Raw genomic sequence first — 23,899 nt, 5'->3', positions numbered from 1 at the left:
TTCCATGTCCGCCACAACGTGGAGCTCTTTTTCCGCCACCTCCACTTTCGTACCGCTTTCTTCAATAAAGATTTCCAACCACGCTCCAAAGACCCCTTCTCCCACCTCTAATTTCCTCTTGGACATCCACTTCTGGCCTCTTACACACTATAGTTCTTTTTATTGTTGACTACTGATGTGACATCAAACACCTTGATTTCTCCATCTCTCCTCAATCTCGCCCCCTCCGAACATGCAGCACTCTCTCTGCACCAATCCCAATTTCACTATCAAACCTACTGATAATGGCAGGGTGGTGGATAGACCTCTACGTCGTAGAGACCAAACACCGGTTCTCCGACACCATAACCCCACCATGGCTCATCAAGCCATTATGTCTCATTCTGTCTATGACCTCATCACCTCCAGTGATATCACCTCCAGTGATCTCCCCTCCAATTCAATTCTTCACACTTTCTCTAAATCCAGGGGGATAGCCATGGGCACTTGCCCCAGCTACGTCTGCCTATTTGTTGGTCATGTTGAACGTTGCCTCTTCAGTAAGTATGCAGGTACTGTTCCCCAACTGTTCTGCCACTACATCGATGACTGTTGGTGCTGCAGGCTGAACTGAATTAGTTAATCAACTGTGTCGACAACTTCCACCACACCTTCAAATTCACTTGGTCCATTCAGACGCCTCCCTCCCCTTTCTTGCCCTGTCTGTTTCTATCCTGACAATTTATAGATTAACATTTATGATAAATCCCAAGCATCCCAGATGTAATTTTACTTCCAACAATGTTCTTTTTCCGCATGCTGTCATCCAGACAGCCTTCCATCGCACCTCTTCCATTCCCTGCTCCAATGCTCTAAACCTCCCCCCACCAAACATCATAAAGATAAGGTTGTCCTTATCCTCACTTTCCACCCCACCAGCGTCCACATCCAAGTATTAACTTCAAACACTTCCTCCAACCCCAATTAGACGCTATCACCCAGAACATCTTCCTCTCCTCACCCCTCTCTGGCTTCTGCAAGGACCGTAATTCTTTGTCACTGCTTGGTTCACCCACACTACCCACTAACCCATCCAGCATCTTCCCTGTAACCGAAAAAGATACATCACTTGCCTGTACACTACCTGGCTCACCACCATCTAGGGCCTCAAACAGACCTTCCAGGTAAGACCTGAGGTTCTCCTGCATCTCCTCCAACTAGTCTGCTGCATCCGGTGCTCCCGATGTGGTCTTCACTACATTGGTTAGACCAAATGTAGATTCAGTGACTGTGTTTCACTAAGGATTGTTATTGGGCCCTAAGGACCCAGCCTGACACCCCTGGTCACTGCTCTTTTCCATTCCCTCTCCCACTTCCCCTTTGACATGTCCATCCTTGGCCTCCTCCATTGCTGCAGTGAACAGACTGCAAATTGGAGGAACAACACTTCCTCTTCTGTCTGGGCAGCCTACAGCCCAGAGTATGTAACATTTGAGTTCTCCAACTTCAAATAACCTTACCCGCCATCCCCAGCTCCCTTCCCAGCCCTGTTTCCTCCCTTTCCTTCTGCCTCTCACCTCACTGCTTCACTATCACCCCACCCCTAACCTAATCCCATCTCCAGCCCTTACTCTCCTCCCCGCTTCTTTGACATGACCTTTATCTGACCATTTTTCTTTCCTAACTATCTGCTCCATTCTTCCCACTGATCTATCACAATAACTCCCACCTGCATCCACCTATCTACCATCTACCACCTATCCCATCTACCTTTCCCCCAGCTCTACCCCATCCCACTATTTATTTCTGAGCTCCCTTTCCCCTTCTCAATCCTGACGAAGGGTCCTGACCCAAAACGTTGACCTGTCCACCTCCTGATGCTGCCTAGCTTGCTGTGTTCTTCCAGCCTCCTGTTTGTCTATGTTGGATTTTCAGTCTTCTCATCTCCAACTTCAGGGATAGGTATTTTTCATTAAATTAAGTAAATATTTACTTAATTTAATCATCTAAAGTTTATTTTGTGATATGAAGTACATTGTATAGACCAACTATTATTTATGAATTTTGACTTGGTGGGTTAGCACGAGCCCTTTCGCCCTGATACTGGGATTCAAATCAAATCAAGTGTGAAGGGACATACTTATAACTGGCTGATGTGAAATTAATTTGAGGGACTGAATCCAGACTGAAATAGCCACAAAGCATATTTTAATTTGTTCTAATTGTAATGTTAGGCCACAAGGTGACTGGTATGATAAATTGAAGATGTCTTGTTGCTCCAGTGGACACTGTGCCCTTCTGATATTGCAGTTAAAACATATTTAATAAATCAGATTGGACAAAACATGATTATGCATCTCGGCCATACAATAGCTAACCTGGGAACAACGTTTTTATTCCCTAGAATTTTGAGAAAGGGAGAAATGAGTTTCACCAAAACACAGTTGGTATATTCTTTAAACTTATCACACCTGTGCTTGGAAATGTTTTATTTGCAATGTAGACATGAAAACTTTTGTCCCAAAAATGTTGGGAGACACATGACTGAAAAAATGCCAGAAATATGTTTTGAAAATAAGTGCAAGAATACAATTGATTTATTTGACTTCAAACAGGAGACTGAATTATGTATCTGAGCCCTGAAGCAAATGGCTAGAGTGCTCTAACTGAAGATGTGCCTGGATTTTGCATTCAACAGTGAAGGAACAGTACATACAATTCATTGCACTAACTGCCGACAGGTTTTCTGGGCTTTCGAATGCAGAGTTGCTATCATCAGGGGCACCATCTACAGAGGATTTGTGGTGGATGAGCTTTGATGTATTGCTAAGCCACACACTAGTCAGATTGGAGAACTCTCACTGAGCCTAGTGTTTAGGTCAGCAATTACAAATTAGATTAAAATCACGGACAGAACATTAAATAAGGATTAAGAAAGATCTGTTGGATTGAAATAGAAGAGTTTAGAATAAATTCTACTTCTTATTCTATTGAAATAAGATTCCACACTTGTAAACAAAAATTTTCAGGATCAAAGAGGTTGTCAAAAATTACGAAGAGAAACCTGATCTGTATGGACTTCAGTGAGGTGTGTAACAAGACTCCTGATGGTAGAATGGTTAGCAAGGTTAAATCACATTGAATACAGGAGAACTAGCAAAATTTGACTTGAAAGTTGGAGAGAGGGTGCTGTTAGAGGGATGTGTTTCAGACTGGAGACCTGAGGCCTGTGACTAGTGTCGTTGTGCAAGGCTGAATGCTGGATCCACTGCCTTTTGTCATTTATATTGATGTAAGCGGCATTAAAAGTAAAGTTGCTGTAGTCCTACCGCTGTGTTAAAAAAGACAACTGACCGGTGAGTGGTTTGAGCCAAAAGTTGTCATTCTTCGGCTGCAGTGAGAAGTTGAGAAGAAGCAGTCTTCATGTTAACCATAGCTAGTGTGGAAGTTGAACCCATGTTGTTGGCGTGTCTCTGCATTACAAACCGTATTAACTGCCAAATAAGATTGATTGACTAAGTGGGTAGTCAGACATCTTGTGATGCTTGAGCAATGCTCCGGTCCCTTTTAGTGCTACATATGCAACTAAAATCGGAATCCCTATTGTGTGGAAGCAGGCAGGCCATTTGACCCATCAAGATTACACCAATCCTCCAAAGAGTTTGCCACCCAGATTCCACATCCCCCCACTTCCGGTTATCCTATTCCTGTAACTCTGCATTTTCCCCAGAATGGGACGATTGGGTGCTAGCGTTTTGGCACGGCAGTTTGGGCGCCAGCTGATTGCAGCAGCTTGAGCGCCGGCATTTTGGCACGGCCATTTGGGCGCCAGCTGATTTGGCGTGAGCCAATTTGGCAACGGATGTTTTGCCGCAAGGAAAAAAAACGTTGATTGATTCATCATCATTCAAAGATAGAACTTTAAAAGGTTTTAAAACTGTAACTTTATTGAAAAATAAAAACATTAAATCTGTTAATCACTAAAAACATTAAATCTGTTAACCACTAAAAACTGTAATGTAGCTTTATTTAGATCATTTAGTAATTATGAGCAAGGCTCCTCAAGTACCCGTTTAATGTTCTCTGATGAAGGTTCCAAATCTCATGGAGAAATAGAGGAGTTCGTCTTGCATTTCCTCGTCTGTTCTGACAGCCAACATACGTATCTTCAAATCAGTTGAGTAAATCTTGAAGTTCTTGCGGCAGTTCGGTCGCTAGAGCATCCAGATATTCATCATCAATCTTGTTCAAAGGTACAAAAGCAAGGGCAATAATCATTCTAGCTTTTAACCCAAAATCAGGATCAGTGTTATACAAACTAGTGAACCCCAATCTAGCTAAATGCTTTTGCATATTTTGAGCTAAATGAAAAAAAAATCCTTTTATTTGAACATCAGGGAATATATCCTTCATAGCACTGTGTGCAGCTTGTTCAAAATCGCAGACGATTGAAGTGGGTTTCAAATTGGGTTCCATTTCTTTCGATAACTCGAACGTTCTCACGTATGTGATGCGTTGCTTGTTGGGCAAAAGAGCATACACTATAGGATGAACACCTCCGTGTTTTTTTTGCCAGAATTACATAAATCTGAGAAAAGAGACTGGGAGAAATACTGAATGTGCCATCGGCAAACCACATATCAGACGTCACTAAGTGTAGGAGCCAGCTCTGTCTTCCGAAGATTAACATCTGGTCGGGACCTGGTCCGTTATCACACAGTAAAAAATTTTCTTCCACACCTAGTTGAGGGACATATTTTCTGTAGCATTCTGGCACAAATAATTGTTGCAAATCAGTTGGATTGGTGAGGGTGTTCATCACTGAATTACACTTTCAGCGTATTATTTTCCTCAAAGCAGACATATTAGGAATGACAGCTAGACTAGCTTGTGATATGTCTGTCAAACATTCATTAACGACTATAGTTGGTGACTTAAGAGTTTTTTTATTTTAATTTTCACAAGTGTAACCTCTAATTGTGCAGCAGAAGCTTCATGCGAATGGCTGTTCAGCTCCCTCACCACCTCTCCAGCTTTAGTATGGAGCTGTGCTTTGCACCGATTTTTTTGCTCACAGCGCCAAAATTTCAAGTCGCTGTCAACTTTGCTTGTTTTGTCAAAGACGTAGAGGAATCCATTATGCGCAAATTTTTCTTTACCGCGTTTTGTTAATATCTCCTCAGCCACCATATGGATAAAACGATTAAAAAATATAAAAGATGGCAAAAGAACGAAACACTTATGGCAGTTCACCCGCAGTTAACTCAACTGAGGCTAAGGACTAACTGTAACCTGAATAAACAGCTAAACGAGGAGAGAGCTAGTTTTCCTGTTTCCAAATATGTACTAGTTCAATTTATACAAAGGAATACAAAGGAAGTGCAAACAGCAACACACCTATTGGTCTTTTCGAGGCTGCATGCTCAACTACTATATATGAACACACTGAGTACAAAAAAATGCATGCAATTATATGTTCATATGTACATGTAGTATATTTATGTTGAAATTAAACTTATCTACACCATTCAATAAACATGCATGGTTATTCAACATAACAGATGGTTATATAACAGATATATTGTAATTTTGTTACACTAAAGCTGTCCATACAGACAGATTTACAAATAAAGAAATGTTCTTAGTACCAAAATGTCCGTCGCCAAATGGACTGGCACCAAATAGGGTTGGCATCAAAATGCCGTTGCCCATACGGCTGCGCCAAAATGTACCAAACCCGCATTTTCCATGGCTAATCTACCTAGCCTGCACATCCCTGAGGAGAACCAGAGGAAACCCATACAGCCACTGAGAATGGGTAAATTCCACACAGGCTGGAACCAAACCTGGGTCCCTGGCGCTATGAGACAGCAGTGCTAACTACGGAGCTATCACGCCACCCATAATGGCATATACTTCTGTGTGAAGTACATAACATGTACCTTTCTTTTAGTTTAGAAAACTGAGTTTGGATACATATTACTGTTTCAATTTATGGTACTTCTTATTTACAGTAACAAATAAGCATGCTAAAAAGAGAAAATCCTTTAAAGTCAATACCAAAGCACAACAACCAAAATCCAGAAATCGCTGTCGGTATGTGAGAAAGGATCCCCCTTCGTATCCAGCAGGTATGAGGTAAATGCTGCTAAGCTGAACATAACCTGCCTTGGCAGAGTTTTAATTTTAAAAAAAACTTATTTGTACTACTACATACAGATTAACCGGGATGCTTATGGACAGTTTAGATTTCTTTACTACTGTATTCCAACTGTATGATGTGAGGTGTAACCAGCATCATGCTTCATCTATAATTATTGCTGGAGATGAACATTCTAATGTTTTGACTATACTTCATTGAATTTAAAAGGCTTAATCAATTCATCTTTTGCTAGCTGAGCTAGGTAACCTGATTGTCAACATTTTTTTTGAATTTTTTGTCTGATCCAGTAGATTGATTCACAGAAATCTACAGCACAAAAAGATTTGATCCATGCTGCTTGCACAGCTCTAAACCAGTGCAAACCAAAACTCATGCACTGCTTCCCTTTTAGCTTTGCATCTCTTAATATGCTATGGTTGATGCCTCAACCAGTCCCTGTTCCAAACCATGTCACGTTCTGTCAACATCCATATAATGCTGTTTTTTCCTACACTCATTATCTTAATACTTTAATTTGATAACCTCTCTATGCTGACTCTCCAGATATTCTATCAAAATCTTTCATTGTTTTAAAATTGTTAAATATTCTCCAACTTCTTTGTCCAGTGAAAATAATTCTGGTATTTCTAATTTCAACTCAAGATTGTACACTATCATGCCTGGCTGTGAGTGCTCTTTTGATTTGATACACAGGCAGCTTCTTGGATTTACCAAGAATTCTTGATATAAGGAGTATGTGAGAGGGAATAAGTGTCCCTTGGCAGCAGTTCAAGCCTTTGCTTGAATAGATTGAAGCCGAGTTGTAGGCCAGATCTCCTTGTCATGGTTGGTGATATTCCAAGTAACGTTTCTGGTGTGGGAGAAGGGTGAAAGTGTTTGTGTATGTCATGAAGGATCAAAATGAGCGATTATTGGTTTCCTGACCTTCTATCGGTTTATTGGTTTTGTTCTTACCCTATTTTTTTAACCGTGCTTTTTTTTCTCTTGTAATGAGAAATAGCTGAAGAAGCAAATAAAAAGCACATGCCTATTTGTGAAGGGCCTATTGTCACTGGTTTCATAGTGCATGATGAGGCTGTGCTCTGCCTGTTTAAAAGGTCACCTGTGAGCTGGGATTATCAACTCTTCCTCTAATTGGGTAAGGACCTGCTCAGGATAATATAAAGGTGAACAAACTAATGGCTTCTACAATCTTCTCAGTTCATTTCTTTGTTCTGACATGATTTCCCAGGCACAAAGCCATGTTGACTATCCCAAATCAGTCCTTGCCTTTCCAAATACATATAAATCCTGTTCCTCAGGATTCCCTCCAGCAACTTGTCCACCACTGATGAGAGGCTCACCGGTATATAATTCCCTGGCTTGTTCCTAGCATCTTTCTTAAATTGTGGCACCACATTAACCAACCTCCAGTCTTCTGGCATCTCACCTGTGACTATCGATGATACAAATATCTCAGCAAAGGGCCCAGCAATCACTTCCCTATCTTCCCACAGAGTTCAAGGCTACACCTGATCGGGTCCTTGGGGGATTTATCCACTTTTATGCGTTTCAAGACATTCAGCACACTCTCCTCTGTAAAATGGACATTTTCAAGATGTCGCTATCTATTTCCCTACATTCTATGTCCTTCTCCACAGTAAACACTGATGCATGATGCTCATTTAGTATCTCACCCCATCTTCTGCAGCTCCACACAAAGCCTTGCTGATCTTTGAGCGGCCCGATTCTCTCCCTTGTTACCTTTTTGTCCTGAATGTATTTGTAAAGACTCTTTGGATTTTCCTTAACTATATTTGCCAAAGCTCTCTTATGTCCCCTTTTTTCCCTCCTGATTTCTCTCTTAAGTATACTCCGACTGCCTTTAAACTCTTCTAAGGATTCATTCGATCTATCCTGTCTATTACAGTGAGCTGAAATATAATCGCTTATCAACAATGCCACTCCCCCTCCTCTCTGGCCTCCCTTTCTTTCTTTGCTGCAGCATTTGTATCCTGGAACATTAAGCTGCCAGTCCTATCTATCCCTGAGCCACATTACTGTAATTGCTATGATATCCTAGTCCCATGTTCCTAACCATGCCCTGAGTTCATCTGCCTTCACTGTTAGGCGCCCCCCCGCCCCCCAATCCTGACAAGTTTAACAACACATTAATCCCCTTCCAATTCTGGTGCAATCTGTCCTTTTTGTACAGGTCAGTTCTACCCTAGAAGAAATTCCAGTGATCCAGAAGTGTGAATCATTGTGACCTGTACAAGAAGGATGGTTTGCACCTAAATTGGAAGGGGACTAATATACTGGCAGGGAAATTTGCTAGAACTGCTTGGGAGGATTTAAACTAGTGAGGTAGGAGGGTGGGACCCAGGGAGATAGTGAGGAAAGAGATCGATCTGAGACGAGTACAGCTGAGAACAGAAGTGAGTCAAACAGTCAGGGCAGGCAGGGACAAGGTAGGACTAATAAATTAAACTGCATTTATTTCAGTGCAAGGGGCCAAACAGGGAAGGCAGATGAACTCAGGGCATGGTTAGGAACATGGGACTGGGATACCATAGTAATTACAGTAATGTGGCTCAGGCATAGATAGGACTGGCAGCTTAATGTTCCAGGATACAAATGCTACAGCAAGGAAAGTAAGGGAGGCCTGAGAGGAGGGGGAGTGGCATTTTTACAAGGGATAGCATTACAGCTTGCTGAGGGAGGATATTCCCGGAAATACATCCAGGTAAGTTATTTGGGTGGAACTGAGAAATAAGAAAGGGATGATCACCGTATTGGGATTGTATTATGGATCCCCCAATAGTCAGACGGAAATTTAGAAACAAACTTGTAAGGAGATCTCAGCTATCTGTAAGAGTAATACGGCAGTTATGGTAGGGGATTTTAACTTTCCAAACATCGACTGGGACTGCCATAGTGTTAAATGTTTAGATGGAGAGGAATTTCTTAAGTGTATACAAGACAATTTTCTGTTTCAGTATGTGGATGTACCTACTAGAGGAGGTGCAAAACTTGACCTACTCTTGGGAGGTAAGGCAGGGCAGGTGACTGAGGCGTCAGTGGGGGAGCACTTTGGGGCCAGCGACCATAATTCTATTTGTTTTAAAATAGTGATGGAAAAGGATGTACCAGATCTAAAAGTTGAAGTCCTAACTTGGAGAAAGGCCAATTTTGACGGTATTAGGCAAGACCTTTCAAAAGCTGATTCGAGGCAGATGTTCGCAGATAAAGGGAAGACTGGAAAATGGGAAGCCTTCAGAAATGAGATAACAAGAATCCAGAGAAAGTATATTCCTGTCAGGGTGATACGGAAGGCTGGTAGGTACTGGGAATGCTGGATGACTAAAGAAATTGAGGGTTTGGTTAAGAAAAAGAAGGAGGCATATGTCAGGTATAGACAGGGTAGATTGAGTGAATCCTTAGAAGAGTATAAAGAAAGTAGGAGTATGCTTCAGATGGAAATCAGGAGGGCAAAATGGGGACATGAGATAGCTTTGACAAATAGAATTAAGGAGAATCCAAAGGGTTTTTCCAAATATATTAAGGACAAAAGGGTAACTAGGGAGAGAAATAGGGCCCCTCAAAGATCAGCAAGGTGGCCTTTGTGTGGAGCCACAGAAAATGGGGGAGATAATAAATGAATATTTTGCATCAGTATTTACTGTGGAGAAGGATATGGAAGATATAAACTGTAGGGAAATAGATAGTGACATCTTTCAAATTGTCCAGATTACAAAGGAGGAAGTGCTGGATGTCTAGAAATGGTTAAAAGAAATGGATAAATCCCCAGGACCTGATCAGGTGTACACGACAACTCTGTGGGAAGCTAGAGAAGTGATTGCTAGGCCTCTTGCAGAGATATTTGTATCATCGATAGTCATAGGTGAGGTGCCAGAAGACTGGAGGTTGGCAAACATGGTGCCACTGTTTAAGAACGGTGGTAAAGTCAAGGCTAGGAACTAAAGACTGGTGAGCCTGACCTCGGTGGTGGGCAAGTTGTTGGAGGGAATCCTGAGGGACAGGATGTACATTTATTTGGAAAGGCAAGAACTGATTCGGGATAGTCACCATGGCTTTGTGCATGGGAAATCATGTCTCACAAACTTGATTGAGTTTTTTGAAGAAGTAACAAAGAAGATTGATGAGGGCAGAGCAGTAGATGTGATCTATATGGACTTCAGTAAGGCATTCGACAAGGTTCCCCATGGGAGACTGATTAGCAAGTCTAGATCTCATGGAATGCAGGGAGAACTATCCATTTGGATACAGAACTGGCTCAAAGGTAGAAGACAGAGTGGTGGTGGAGGGTTGTTTTTCAGACTGGAGGCCTTTGACCAGTGGAGTGCCACAAGGATCGGTGTTGGGCCCTCTAATTTTTGTCGTTTATATAAATGATTTGGATGCGAGCATAAGAGGTAAAGTTAGTAAGTTTGCAGATCACACCAAAATTGGAGGCGTAGTGGACAGTGAAGAGGATTACCTCAGATTGCAACAGGATCTTGACCAGATGGGCCAATGGGCTGAGAAGTGGCAAATGGAGTTTAATTCAGATAAATGCGAGGTGCTACATTTTGGGAAAGCAAATCTTATACACTTAATGGTAAGGTCCTAGGGAGTGTTGCTGAACAAAGAGACCTTGGAGTGCAGGTTCATAGCTCCTTGAAAGTGGAGTCGCAGGTAGATAGGATGGTGAAGAAGGCGTTTGGTATGCTCTCCTTTATTGGTCAGAATATTGAGTACAGGAGTTAGGAGGTCATGTTGCGGCTGTACGGGATATTGGTTAGGCCACTGTTAGAAAATTGCGTGCAATTCTGGTCTCCTTCCTATCGGAAAGATGTTGTGAAACTTGAACGGGTTCAGAAAAGATTTACAAGGACGTTGCCAAGGTTGGAGGATCTGAGCTACAGGGAGAGGGTGAACAGGCTGGGGCTGTTTTCCCTGGAGCGTCGGAGGTTGAGGGGTGACCTGATAGAGGTTTACAAAATTATGAAGGGCATGGATAGGATAAGTAGACCAAGTCTTTTCCCTGGGGTCGGGGAGTCCAGAACTAGAGGGCATAGGTTTAGGGTGAGAGGGAAAAGATATGAAAGAGACCTAAGGGGCAACTTTTTCACACACAGGGTGGTACGTGTATGGAATGAGCTGCCAGAGGATGTGGTGGAGGCTGGTACAATTGCAACATTTAAAGAAGCATTTGGATGGATATATGAATAGTAAGGGTTTTGAGGGATATGGGCCAGGTGCTGGCAGGTGGGACTAGATTGGGTTGGGATGTCTGGTCGGTACGGATGGGTTGGACCGAAGGGTCTGTTTCCATGCTGTACATCTCTATGACTCCTTACACCAGCTCCTCTGTCACGCATTCATCTGCTCTATCCTCCTATTCCTACCGTCACTGGCTCATAGCACTGGGAGCAGTCCAGATATTACTACTCTCGAGGACCTCCTTTTTAAATGCCTGTCTAACTCTCTATATTCTCCCTTCAGAGTCTCATCCTTTTCCCTTCCTATGTTGTTGATTCCAACATGTACAATGACCTCCTGTTGGGCCCTCTCCCTGTTGAGAACATTCTGCATACTCTCTGAGACAACCTTGATCCTGGCACCAGGCAGGCAACACACCATTCTGATTTTTCACTGCTGGCCACAGAAATGTCTGACTATGCCTCGGACTAGAGAGTACCTAACACAATCTATCTCTTGGAATTCGACGTACCCCTCATTGCCTTAGAGCCAGTCTTGATACCAGAAACCTGGCTGTTCATGCTACATTCTCCTGAGATTCCATCATCCACCCTACATTTTCCAAAACACTGTATCTGTTTGAGATGGTGATAGCCACAGAAGAATCCTGCACTACCTGCTTACCTCGCTTACCTTTCCTGGAATTAATCCATCTATATGACTGTGTCTGCAACTTTTCTCCCTTCCTTTCAACTCCCGTTCATCACACCCCCTAGCTCTTGTAAATTCCTCATTACCTCTGTCACTCCAAACAATCTGTGCAATCTGATAGGATTCTCAAACAATGGCATTTATTGCAGATATAATCCTCAGGTCTGCATTTTATTTTTAATCTAGGCAGCACAATGGCTCAGTGGTTAGCACTGCCGCCTCACAGCACCAGGATCCCAGATTCGACTCCAACCTCAGGCGACTGTGTGGAGTTTACATATTCTCTCTGTGTTTCCTCTGGGTGCTGCGGTTTCCTCCCACAGTCCAAAGGTGTGCAGATCAGGTGAATTGGCCATGCTAAATTGCCCATAATGTTAGGTGCATTAGTCAGAGGGAAATGGGTCTGGGTGGGTTTCTCTTTGGAGGGTTGGTGTGGACTGGTTGGGTCGAACTGTTTCCACTTTGTAGGGAATCTAATCAACGCTCCCTAAACTCCCCTATCTGACAAGAGCATATCACTATTAAAGGCCATTTTTGCTTCTTCCAATCTCCCGACCGGGAAAATAGCACCGTTTTATTCCTCTATAAAACCTTGCTCGAGGCTAACTTAATACTTATGGCTTATATTTTTAAGGTTAATTGAGAGATATATCTCAATAAAACATATAATCAAGAAACAACCCACTACTGTAGATTTACAGCAAGGCTGCAAGGCTTAAAACTGTTCACATCTGTTTCTGTTCCTCTGGCTCCAAACATAAATTCTGTCCTTTGTCCTTGAGTAGACTTACCCTTTCCCTAGTTACTGTCTTGCTCCTAATAAATGGATAAATGCCTTTGAAGTCTCCTTACTCCCACTTGCCAAAGACAGTTCATGGCCCCTTCCAGTCCTCCTAATTTCTTGTTTACGATCTTTTCTGCTTAAGTGAATATCAAATAAGAGTCTTGTTTGATTTTGGTTTCCTAAACCTTAGATATGTTTCCCTCTTTCTATTTAAACTTGCAAAATTTCTCATCATTCAAGGTTCCTGAACATTGCAATTCTTATCTTTTAACCTCACAGAAACATGCTGGTCCTGACCTCTGGTCAACTGACTTTTAAAATATTGCCACATATCAGATATGAATTTGCCTTCAAACAACTGCTCCCAATTCAACTTTTCCAGTTCCTGCCTAATACTGCTATGATTAGCCTTCTCCCCGTTTCACATTTTCATCAGAGGACCCAATCTAATCCTTATCTGTAACTATCTTAAAACTTAAGGAATTATGACCACTGTTCCCAAAATGTTCCCTGACTGAACTTCATTCACTCGACCAGGCTTATTACCCAATATAAGGTAAAGTAAGGCCTCTTCTCTAGTTGGGGAAAGTGAGGATTGCAGATGCTGGAGATCATAGCTGAAAATGTGTTGCTGGAAAAGGGCTCATGCCCAAAATGTTGATTCTCCTGCTCCTTGGATGCTGCCTGACCTGCTGCACTTTTCCAGCAACACATTTTCAGCTCTTCTCTAGTTGACCTACCTACATAGTATTTCAAGAATGCCTCCTCGATACATCTAACAAATTCTGCCCAATCTAAGCTCCTTCAACTAAGGGAGCACCAGTAAACCAGTTAATAATGGGGAAAGTAAAATCACCCACTACAACAACCTTGTTGTTTTAACATTTTCTGCTTAGATATCTGTACCTCTATTTCCTGCTGGCTATTGAACAGCCTTAGTATAACCCCATCATAGTGATTGCCCCATTCTTATTTTTAGGTTCTACCTTTATTGCCACTGTGGATGAGCCCTCTGAGAGGTCCTATCTTTGTACAGCTGTGATATTCCCCTTAATCTGTAATGTACCTCCTCCTCCCCTTTCACATTCCTGTTTATCACATGTGAAACATTTAATTGCAGGAAAGCTGAGCTATGAGTTTTGCACTTCACTCAACCAAGTAATCTTAATTTTTATGCATTAAAAGTCCATTTCCTTTTTCACATTTGTTGGAGTTGAAGTTTTAAGGAAAATGTCCAGCAGTGAAAAGAAACCCAGTGGCTTTGTTTTAATGAGGGAATCATGAGAACTATTAACAGTTGAGCAGAATTCAGTAATACTTCATATCTTAGCTATTCAGAGTTTCAAGTGTAATCATATTTCTTTTGCAGGAAGTCGCGAGGAGCACTGGTATCTGGAAATTCTGGAAAAAGGAAAGATTACATGTCCCACTTGTAAGGCTGTCATGAGGAAGACAGTAGAAGGATTGAAAAAACATATGGCAAACTGCAAAGAGGTGTCTATTAATTTCATGGTGTAAGGTCTCCCGAAAGAATTGAAATTAAGTTATGTCATATCCCAGTTTTAAAAACTAAAAATTTAAGTTGTAAGTTCCAGGACTTAACTTTTTTTTAACTTTTTTAAACTAAAAATTTAAAAAGTTTTTTTTAAAAAAACGCCGGGTAGACCCGGAGGCTTGTGTTGCTAGGTTACCTGGGTAGGGTTTTTTCTCTATTTAAACGCGCAGGCGAGCTGTAGGCCTCAGTTTCTCGGAGGATCACGTGACGACTGTTTGTCCGGTTCGAAGTCCAGGGTGAGTTCCAGTTCTTAGTTTTTCTTATTTTCTTATTTTGTTTTAAAAACTAAAAATTTAAGTTGTAAGTTCCAGGACTTAACTTTTTTTAACTTTTTTAAACTAAAAATTTAAAAAGTTTTTTTAAAAAAAACACCGGGTAGACCCGGAGGCTTGTGTTGCTAGGTTACCTGGGTAGGGTTTTTTCTCTATTTAAACGCGCAGGCGAGTAACCCGAGGCACTTCAGCAGAAGAGCCTCCCACCCGCCCTCCTCCTCTAACCTAAATAATAAGACCCGTTGCGGCAAGCAGGTAAGTGCTGCGTTTTGCTTGTTTGCTTTCTTTACATTTAGTTTTTTTTTAAAGAAAGCTAGCTTTTTAGAGGGATGGCAGTGCAGGCAGTGCAATGTTCCTCTTGCAACATGTATGAGGTGAGGGAAGCCATTAGCGTCCCTGCTGAGTACACTTGCAAGAAGTGCACCCATCTCCAGCTCCTCCAAGCCCGTGTTAGGGAACTGGAGCTGGATTTGGATGAACTGCGGATCATTCGGGAGGCAGAGAGGGTCATAGATCAGAGCTTTAGGGAAGTAGTTACTCCGAAAGTTCAAGATAGATGGGTGACAGTGAGGGGGAGTGGGAGGAGGAAGCCAGTGCAGGGACCCCCTGCGGTCATTCCCCTCAAGAACAAGTATACCGTTTTGGATACTTGTGGGGGGGATGACTTACCAGGGGCAAGCAACGAGGTTCAGGCCTCTGGCACGGAGCCTGGCCCCATTGCTCAGAAGGGAAGGGTGGAGAAAGGTAGAGCGATAGTTCTTGGGGACTCGATAGTGAGGGGTACAGACAGACGGTTTTGTGGAGGCGACAGTGACTCACGTTTGGTATGTTGCCTCCCAGGTGCAAGGGTACGTGATGTCGCTGATTGTGTTTTCCGGGTCCTTAAGGGGGAGGGGGAGCAGCCCCAGATCGTGGTCCACGTTGGCACCAACGATATAGGTAGGAAGAGGGGTGAGGATGTCAGACAGGCTTTTAGGGAGCTAGGTTGGAAGCTCAGAGTTAGGACAAACAGAGTTGTAGTCTCTGGTTTGTTACCCGTGCCACGTGATAGAGAGTCGAGGAATAGGGAGAGAGAGCAGTTAAATGCGTGGCTACAGGGATGGTGCAGGAGGGAGGGATTCCGGTTTCTGGACAACTGGGGTTCTTTCTGGGGAAGGTGGGACCTCTATAAAAAGGATGGTCTACACCTGAACCTGAGGGGCACCAGTATCCTTGGGGGGAGGTTTGCTAGTGCTCTTTGGGAGGGTTTAAACTAACTCCGCCTGGGAACCTGGACTGTAGCTTTAGGGTACAGGACCTTGAGTGTAGGGAGGTTATGAATAATGCAGCGATCTCGAAGGAGGGTGCCTGTAAACAGAAGGGTGGATTGAAGTGTGTATACTTCAATGCCAGAAGTATAAGAAATAAGGTAGGTGAACTTGCAGCGTGGGTTGGTACCTGGGACTTCGATGTTGTGGCCATTACAGAGACGTGGGTAGAACAGGGACAAGAATGGCTGTTGCAGGTTCCAGGGTTTAAATGTTTTAGTAGGATCAGACATGGGGGTAAAAAAGGGGGAGGTGTGGCATTACTTGTCAAAGATAGTATTACAGCAGTGGAATGGACGATGAAAGAGGACTTGCCATCTGAGGTAGTTTGGGCTGAGGTTAGAAATAGGAATGGTGAGGTCACCCTGTTAGGTGTTTTCTACAGGCCTCCTAATAGTCCTAGAGAAGTAGAGGATAATATTGCGAGGATGATTCAGGAAAAGAGTGAAGGTAGCAGGGTGGTTGTTATGGGGGACTTTAACTTCCCAGATATTGACTGGGAGAGCTATAGCTCGAGTTCATTAGATGGGTCGGTGTTTGTCCAATGTGTGCAGGAGGGTTTCCTGACACAATATGTAGACAGGCCAACAAGAGGTGAGGCTATACTGGATTTGGTTCTAGGTAATGAACCAGGCTAGGTGTTAGACTTGGAGGTAGGTGAGCACTTCGGGGACAGTGACCACAACTCGGTGACTTTTACTTTAGTGATGGAGAGGGATAAGTGTGCGCCGCAGGGCAAGAGTTATAGCTGGGGGCAGGGAAATTATGATGCAGTGAGGCATGACTTAGGATGTGTGGATTGGAAAAACAGGCTTCAAGAGAAGAACACTAATGAGATGTGGGGATTGTTCAAGGAGCAGCTACTACGTGTCCTCGATAAGTATGTACCAGTCAGGCATGGTGTAAAGGGCCTTGTGAGGCAGCCGTGGTTTAGTAAGGAATTGGAATCCCTTGTGAAAGGGAAGAAGGTGGCATATGTAAAGATGAGGCGTGAAGGTTCAGTTGGGGCGATAGAGAGTTATAAGGTAGCCAGGAAGGATCTAAAGAGAGAGCTAAGAGAAGCGAGAAGGGGACATGAAAAGTCTTTAGCTGGTAGGATTAGGGAAAACCCAAAGGCTTTCTATAGGTATGTCAGGAATAAAAGGATGACTAGGGTAGGTATCGGTCCAGTCAAGGATAGTAGTGGGAAGTTGTGTGTGGAGGCGGAGGAGATTGGAGAGACACTAAATCAATACTTTTCATCAGTATTCACTCAGGAACAGGACACTGTTGCTGATGTGAATATGGAGTCACAAATGATTAGAATGGATGGCCTGGAAATATGCAGGGAAGAGGTTCTGGGAATATTGGAGAGGATGAAAATAGATAAGTCTCCTTGGCCTGATGGCATTTACCCTAGGATCCTATGGGAAGCTAGGGAGGAGATAGCAGAGCCATTGGCCTGGATTTGTATGTCGTCATTGTCAACGGGAATAGTACCAGAGGACTGGAGGATAGCGAATGTGGTCCCCTTGTTCAAGAAAGGGAGTAGGGATAGCCCTAGTAACTATAGGCCAGTGAGTCTGACTTCAGTGGTGGGCAAAGTCTTAGAGAGAATGGTAAGGGATAAGATTTATGAACATCTGGATAGGAATAACGTGATCAAGGATAGCCAGCATGGTTTTGTGAAGGGCAGGTCGTGCCTCACAAACCTTATTGAGTTCTTTGAGAAGGTGACTAAGGAAGTGGACGAGGGTAAAGCAATAGATGTTGTGTGTATGGATTTTAGTAAGGCGTTCGATAAGGTTCCCCATGGTAGGCTAATGCTAAAACTACGGAGGTATGGCATTGAGGATACATTAGAGGTTTGGATTAGGAATCGGCTGGCTGGAAGGAGACAGAGGGTAGTAGTTGATGGACTATGTTCATCTTGGAGTGCAGTTACTAGCGGTGTACCACAAGGATCTGTTTTGGGACCATTGCTTTTTGTTATCTTTATAAATGATCAAGAGGAAGGGCTTGAAAGCTGGGTAAGCAAGTTTGCGGATGACACAAAAGTCGGTGGAGTTGTGGATAGTGAGGAAGGAAGTGGTAGGTTACAGCGGGATATAGATAAGTTGCAGAGCTGGGCAGAAATGTGGCAAATGGAATTCAATGTAGCTAAGTGTGAAGTCATTCACTTTGGTAGGAGTAACAAGAAGATGGATTACTGGGCTAATGGTAGGCTACTTGGTAGTGTGGATGAGCAGAGGGATCTTGGTGTCCATGTACACAGATCTCTGAAAGTTGCCACCCAGGTAAATAGTGCTGTGAGGAAAGCATATGGTGTACTGGGATTTATTGGTAGAGGAATTGAGTTCTGGAGTCCTGAGGTCATGTTGCAACTGTATAAGACTCTGGTGCGGCCTCATCTGGAGTATTGTGTGCAGTTTTGGTCGCCATACTATAGGAAGGATGTGGAGGCATTGGAACGAGTGCAGAGGAGGTTTACCAGGATATTGCCTGGAATGGTAGGAAAATCTTATGAGGAAAGGCTGAGGCACTTGGGGCTGTCCTCATTGGAGAAGAGAAGGTTTAGGGGAGATTTGATAGAGGTGTATAAGATGATTAGGGGTTTAGATAGGGTCGACACTGAGAACCTTTTACCGCTAATGGAGTCAGGTGTTACTAGGGGACACAGCTTTAAATTAAGGGGTGGTAGGTATAGGACAGATGTTAGGGGTAGATTCTTTACACAGCGGGTTGTGAGTTCATGGAATGCCCTGCCAGTAGCAGTGGTGAACTCTCCTTCTTTATGGTCATTTAAGCGGGCATTGGATAGGTATTTGGAAGTTATTGGGCTAGTGTAGGTTAGGTAGGATTCTGTCGGCGCAACATTGAGGGCCGAAGGGCCTGTACTGCGCTGTATCTTTCTATGTTCTATGTTCTATGTTCTATGTTCAAGTGTAAACTGGATCAATTAACTTAAATCAAAGTGTGGTAGTGTTGTGAGCAATTGTTAGCAGCTCATTTATAAATTATGGATTTGATGGTACAATTATAGTGTAGTTGTCATTGTGTTTTAGGAAATGTGATAGTCTCTCTGCAGCTCCATTGTCAAATTTGTATACAAATCCTTCCATGGCCCAGCCTCTCCCTATCTTTGTAGTTGCTTTCAACCCCAAACTCACCACAACATCTGGCCTCTTGTGTGGTTGTCTTTTTAAAAGGTTCACCATGTTTGGCTAAGTCTTCAGTTACTTAAGTCTTGAGCAGCAGAATTATCTCATTACACCTCTCATTTCTCTGCTTTGTATTCTCATATCTTTGACAAAACCTTTGGTCATCTGATCTAATCTCCATGTATCTCTGTATACTATTTTGATTTGTTATTCCTCTTCTGAAACACATATATTAAATGCACTTAAATATGAGTCTTTGTTGTTTAAATAACAGCATTCCACCAGTACTGGACTGAAGTGTCAACTTGAATATTGGACTGAAATTGTAGGAGTGAGGTTGAATGCAAAACTTAGCATTCAATGTGAGAATGCTGCTACTAAGTCATAGTTGACACAAATCTTCTCTACAGTCCTTTGGAAATACAATATTATCACCATCCACCATTTTCTGCTGCTGCACACCATGCAGGAACCCAGACAACTGTCAAACTGACACTAATGATGTCAGTCGTGTGACCAAATGAACAGCAGGAAATGTGGTATGGATGATTGACTCGTGGCTCCATGGTGTAGAGAAACTTAGTTTTGAATTCTGGGTACTTTAGCAATACACGCTTATTCTGTTTGAAGCTATTACATTATTGACTTAACATTTGAAAGTTTTTTATTCATGATTGTGTAACAGACTTTTCTTTTAAAGGGAAAACTTAAAATGCAATCGGCATTTCTTTGATTCAAGTTGACCAATCACATTTAGATTCTTTATAATAGATTAAGCTCACAAAAAAGGATTTTGACCATTAGTTTCTAAAAGTTGTGCTTTTTCTTTTAGGAACCCTTCATTTGCCAACACTGTGGAAAACAGTTAAAGTCTATAGCTGGGCTCAAGTATCATGTAATGGCAGACCATAACAACATGGTAATCTAAGTAAACCCTTGGTTGTTTTTTGCTATCATAACTCCTGACTGAGTTCAAACATTGTTTTACTCATATATTCCTGAATTAAACCTGTGTTCTTGGGTTGTGTTTGAGTTACAGAGGTGGGCTTTCTGAAAAGCAAACTCAGTAAAATACTAAGTAGCATGCCTATTTTGAGTGTTGATCAAATGATATGTACTGGTCCTAAGCTTGTTTAACATCCTTTTCATGTAAAATGAACAATGGTGTTCTGTCTATTAGGTTTGAGAACTCCTGAACTTTGCCCAGGTGAAAGTAGTTCATCTGTCTGTGTAACTGTGTGAAAACTTGTACCCAATACAAATCATTTAGTTTGACACTTGGCATTTATACACAAAGAACATGTGTCAATAGTATGAGCATTATTATGGTAATGTGTTCCTGTCATTATTTTGTCAATCTTTTAATGTTCTTATCGAAATTGTTTACATATAATATGAGTGGGAAAATTCAAATAATTCTGATGACTTTTTCAAAGGCAGTATATGAATCAGTGTATGGGTCATTAACTGTGAGGAATAGATCATTTTTTCCAGTCTTTGGTCTCTGGCATGCATTCGAAACTCATACTTCCAGAAGGTAGTTTCAGATTCAGTCAAAAGCCTTTAGTGCTCTTCTTCAGCACTATATCCTTTTTCACAGTGCACACAAAACCTTATTCACAGTGTGACATTTCTGTTTCTAGTCATCCCAAGTTTGCCAAATTTTGAGTAGTCTTATGGGTTCTCTAGGAATTTGGTTGAGTTTGCTCAAAATTATTTCCAACAGAAAGTGGAAAACTCCTATCTTTCTAAACTCTGTTTGAACTCAAGTTTTCAGATTACTAATTCTAAATCGGGTACAATTTATTTAAATCTGTTTTCTGGATTGAGAAAAGGAACCATATGATATCCATCACTTGGCCAAGTATTATTTGTTTAATGTTGACAAAGTACACACTGGTGTTATTCTGGCATTGAAATTTTTGATTTTTGTCTTTCTCAGCCCATTTTAAAGGATGGGGATGTAATTGATGAACAGAGTGAAAGAGACAGACTTCGGAAGGTGTTGAGGAGAATGGGCAGACTGAAGTGTCTCCGGGTAAGTGCAGAAAATATTGAGTACAGTTACAACTGCCACCTGCTTTGTTTAAAAAAAGTAAACTTACATTCCACTGTATAATTTAAAGTGCTTAAACTGATTTATTTCTAAAGTACATGAGAAATATTGAGATAGGGTTCAGTTTTGCTGTGGTCTTATTTTATATGAGAGCATATATCTTTATACTTGAACAATTTTTAAAAATTCACTTTCCCTACGATATATTAAATTTATTACTTGAAGAGGAATGATTAATTCTGTTGTGTATTGGTATGTTGTTGACTGTCCTCTAGTTTGAGTCTGCCATGTTTAGTGTTTATGAGAAGTAGTGACCACATAATCTGTTTGTGTGCCTAAGCTCCAGCATCACTTTCTTTTACAGTGAAATCAGAAAATAGAGGATTGTAAGGATCCATGTGCCAATGCATGTTCCTTGGTCAGTTCTGAGCTGATGATCTGCAATTTCAGCTCTGTAACTGGTTAGTAGATGTCACTTGACAGGATGGCACATCATCTAATTTATTTATTCTTCTTCCCTCCTTTATTTCTGGTTTTCAGTTTTTTAAAAAAGGAATCCGTTTGTGCTATGCTCATGAAATTTAGTTTTGAATTTGATAAATGCCACATTCTGAAGTCTTAACAAAAAAATTCCATTATGTAATTCGTTCTTTTGATGTATTGAGTGCATCTACTCTGGGAGAACTGTGGCTGAGCTGTTTCTCAGTCTCCTCTGACATGTTTCTTCACACAGTCACACTGCTTTTTCTATGCATTGTTTTCTATTAAATTGCTAACTGTGTATCTTTCTGATCTTTGTTCAGGACTGTGGTGCCAGCTTCACTAGTATAATGGGTTACCTTTATCACCTGAAGAAGTGTGGCAAGGAAGAATCTGAGCTAATAAAACAATTGTATAAATGCCAACACTGTGGAAAGCTGTACAAGTCAAAGGCAGGCCTGGATTATCACTTGAAATCAGAGCATGCCCCGGTATGTTCATATGTCATGGAATTTTAGAATTGTTATACCTGATGAAGCCATTGGGCCCATTATTGTCTGTGCTAGCTGTCCAAATGAACATCTCAGGTAATGCCATTCTCTTGCCTTAATGATCTAATCCGAAATATTCTTCCCTTTTCTAAAGAAATTCCTCCAGTACCCTTTTTGAATACCTCAATTGAAACTATCTTCACTAACTCAGGCAGTGCATTGCAGCCCCTAACCACTCACTATGCAAAAGATGTTTAAATAGTTGGCTTTATTTCAGTAGTATATTAACTGATAGTGCACATTGAATTATTTTTACCCTTTCTGCCTATTTCACTTCACATTTGTAAAACTTTTATGAAATGGATCTGGAATAAAACGCATCACTGGGACATTGTTGACACAGTGCAAGAGCACAGAATGTTTCTAGTCTTAGCTCGACTGACTGAAGGGAAAAATGCTGAACTTTAATCGAGACTGTCTCTTCAAACTCCCTGTAAGGTACAGGATTTACAGGGTTACTGAAACCAAATCACATTGTTACCTACCTAGCAGAGGGGTCAGCCTAGATGCTAGCAGCTATTCAGAGTACATTTGTTGTGACTTTTGACTTCTGTATAAAGTGCATATTTAATCAGGTATCAAGATTTCATACCCAAAGTGTTTGGTCAACCAATTCTATGCATTTGACCAGTCACCGGAAACTACAGATGATGAAGCTGCTGAAAAAGAAAGTGAACCAGATGTGGAGAGAACATCCAGTGGAAGAGTGCGGAGAAGCTCTGCCAAACTGGCCGTTTACCACCTGCACGAGATAGTCGCAGATGAACTTGCTCGAGAATGGCCTCGAAGGAAGATCCAACGGGACCTGGTACCAGATGACGACAAGGTGAGAGAAACGTTGCATAGTAATCAGGAAATGCCATATGCTAGTAAGCATAGGAATAGAAAATTTGATCAATTGAACATGTAGCTGAAGAATTGTAGATTTCTGAGGCATTGTGGCAAGTTTTCGAGGAGACCGGAATAGAGAACAGGTATTTTTGATTTGATATTTAGAAAGGGCTAATTAATCTTGTTGTAGATGAGGTTTTTAAGTATGAGTGACCATAATGTAATAGAAGTTTACATTGTACTTGAAAGTGAGCTAATAGTATTAGTGAGGAAGCTCTGCCTCTGCAGTTGCCCAATAGGTATGAGATTATTTGACCTTGACTGGATGAGATAAAATTCAGGAGGAATCTGCAGTGGGAGAGGAGGATTTGCCCATTGCGAGCCATGTAGCTACCAGTAAACATATGCAGACAAAGGAAGTTCTGCATAGTCCCTATGAAAATCTAGGTGCCAAATTAAGAAGCAGAACCTCAAAGGTCATTATCGCTTATAACTGCCTAAACCATGTGCAAATTGAACCTGAACCATATTGGAGCTGTGTTCTAGTTGGCTGCATAACTAGGAAGTAGAGAGAATTTTAAACTAAAATAGTCGGTGCAACAGATCAAATTGGGAAGCTGCAACAAACTGAAGAGAAGAGTCAAGGACATGAAGCAAAGTATTAATAAGGGAAATGATAGACAGACTATGGCAGAACAACCAAAAAAAGGACTAAAATTTACAAAGAATATAGAAATGAGAAATTATAAAGGCAAGAAGTAACTTGTGTGAGTGATGTCCTGGTCCCCTAACAATAACCACAGGGTAGGGTGCAGCATAAAGGAAAAAATATTGAGAGCTTGTCAGATGCATGATAATAATCAAGGGACGTTTTAACTTATGCAAA

At 41.7% G+C, this 23,899-nt stretch overlaps 1 protein-coding gene across 4 annotated transcripts in view; it reads left to right on the top strand.

Annotated features, from left to right (window-relative positions):
- znf512 (zinc finger protein 512) overlaps positions 1-23,899 on the top strand; it is a 70,056-nt gene that overhangs the window by 29,133 nt on the left and 17,024 nt on the right. For all 4 annotated transcript variants that reach the window (XM_060851816.1, XM_060851806.1, XM_060851799.1 and 1 more), the window contains exons 7-12: positions 5,994-6,110; positions 14,191-14,315; positions 19,928-20,014; positions 21,038-21,133; positions 21,955-22,122; positions 22,814-23,008. In XM_060851816.1, coding sequence (XP_060707799.1) covers positions 5,994-6,110; positions 14,191-14,315; positions 19,928-20,014; positions 21,038-21,133; positions 21,955-22,122; positions 22,814-23,008 — 788 coding nt within the window. The remainder of the gene's footprint in view (positions 1-5,993; positions 6,111-14,190; positions 14,316-19,927; positions 20,015-21,037; positions 21,134-21,954; positions 22,123-22,813; positions 23,009-23,899) is intronic.

The sequence above is a fragment of the Hemiscyllium ocellatum genome, chromosome 3, assembly GCF_020745735.1.
Source record: "Hemiscyllium ocellatum isolate sHemOce1 chromosome 3, sHemOce1.pat.X.cur, whole genome shotgun sequence".
Lineage (NCBI taxonomy): Eukaryota > Metazoa > Chordata > Chondrichthyes > Orectolobiformes > Hemiscylliidae > Hemiscyllium > Hemiscyllium ocellatum.
This window is presented reverse-complemented; position numbering and strand designations above follow the sequence as displayed.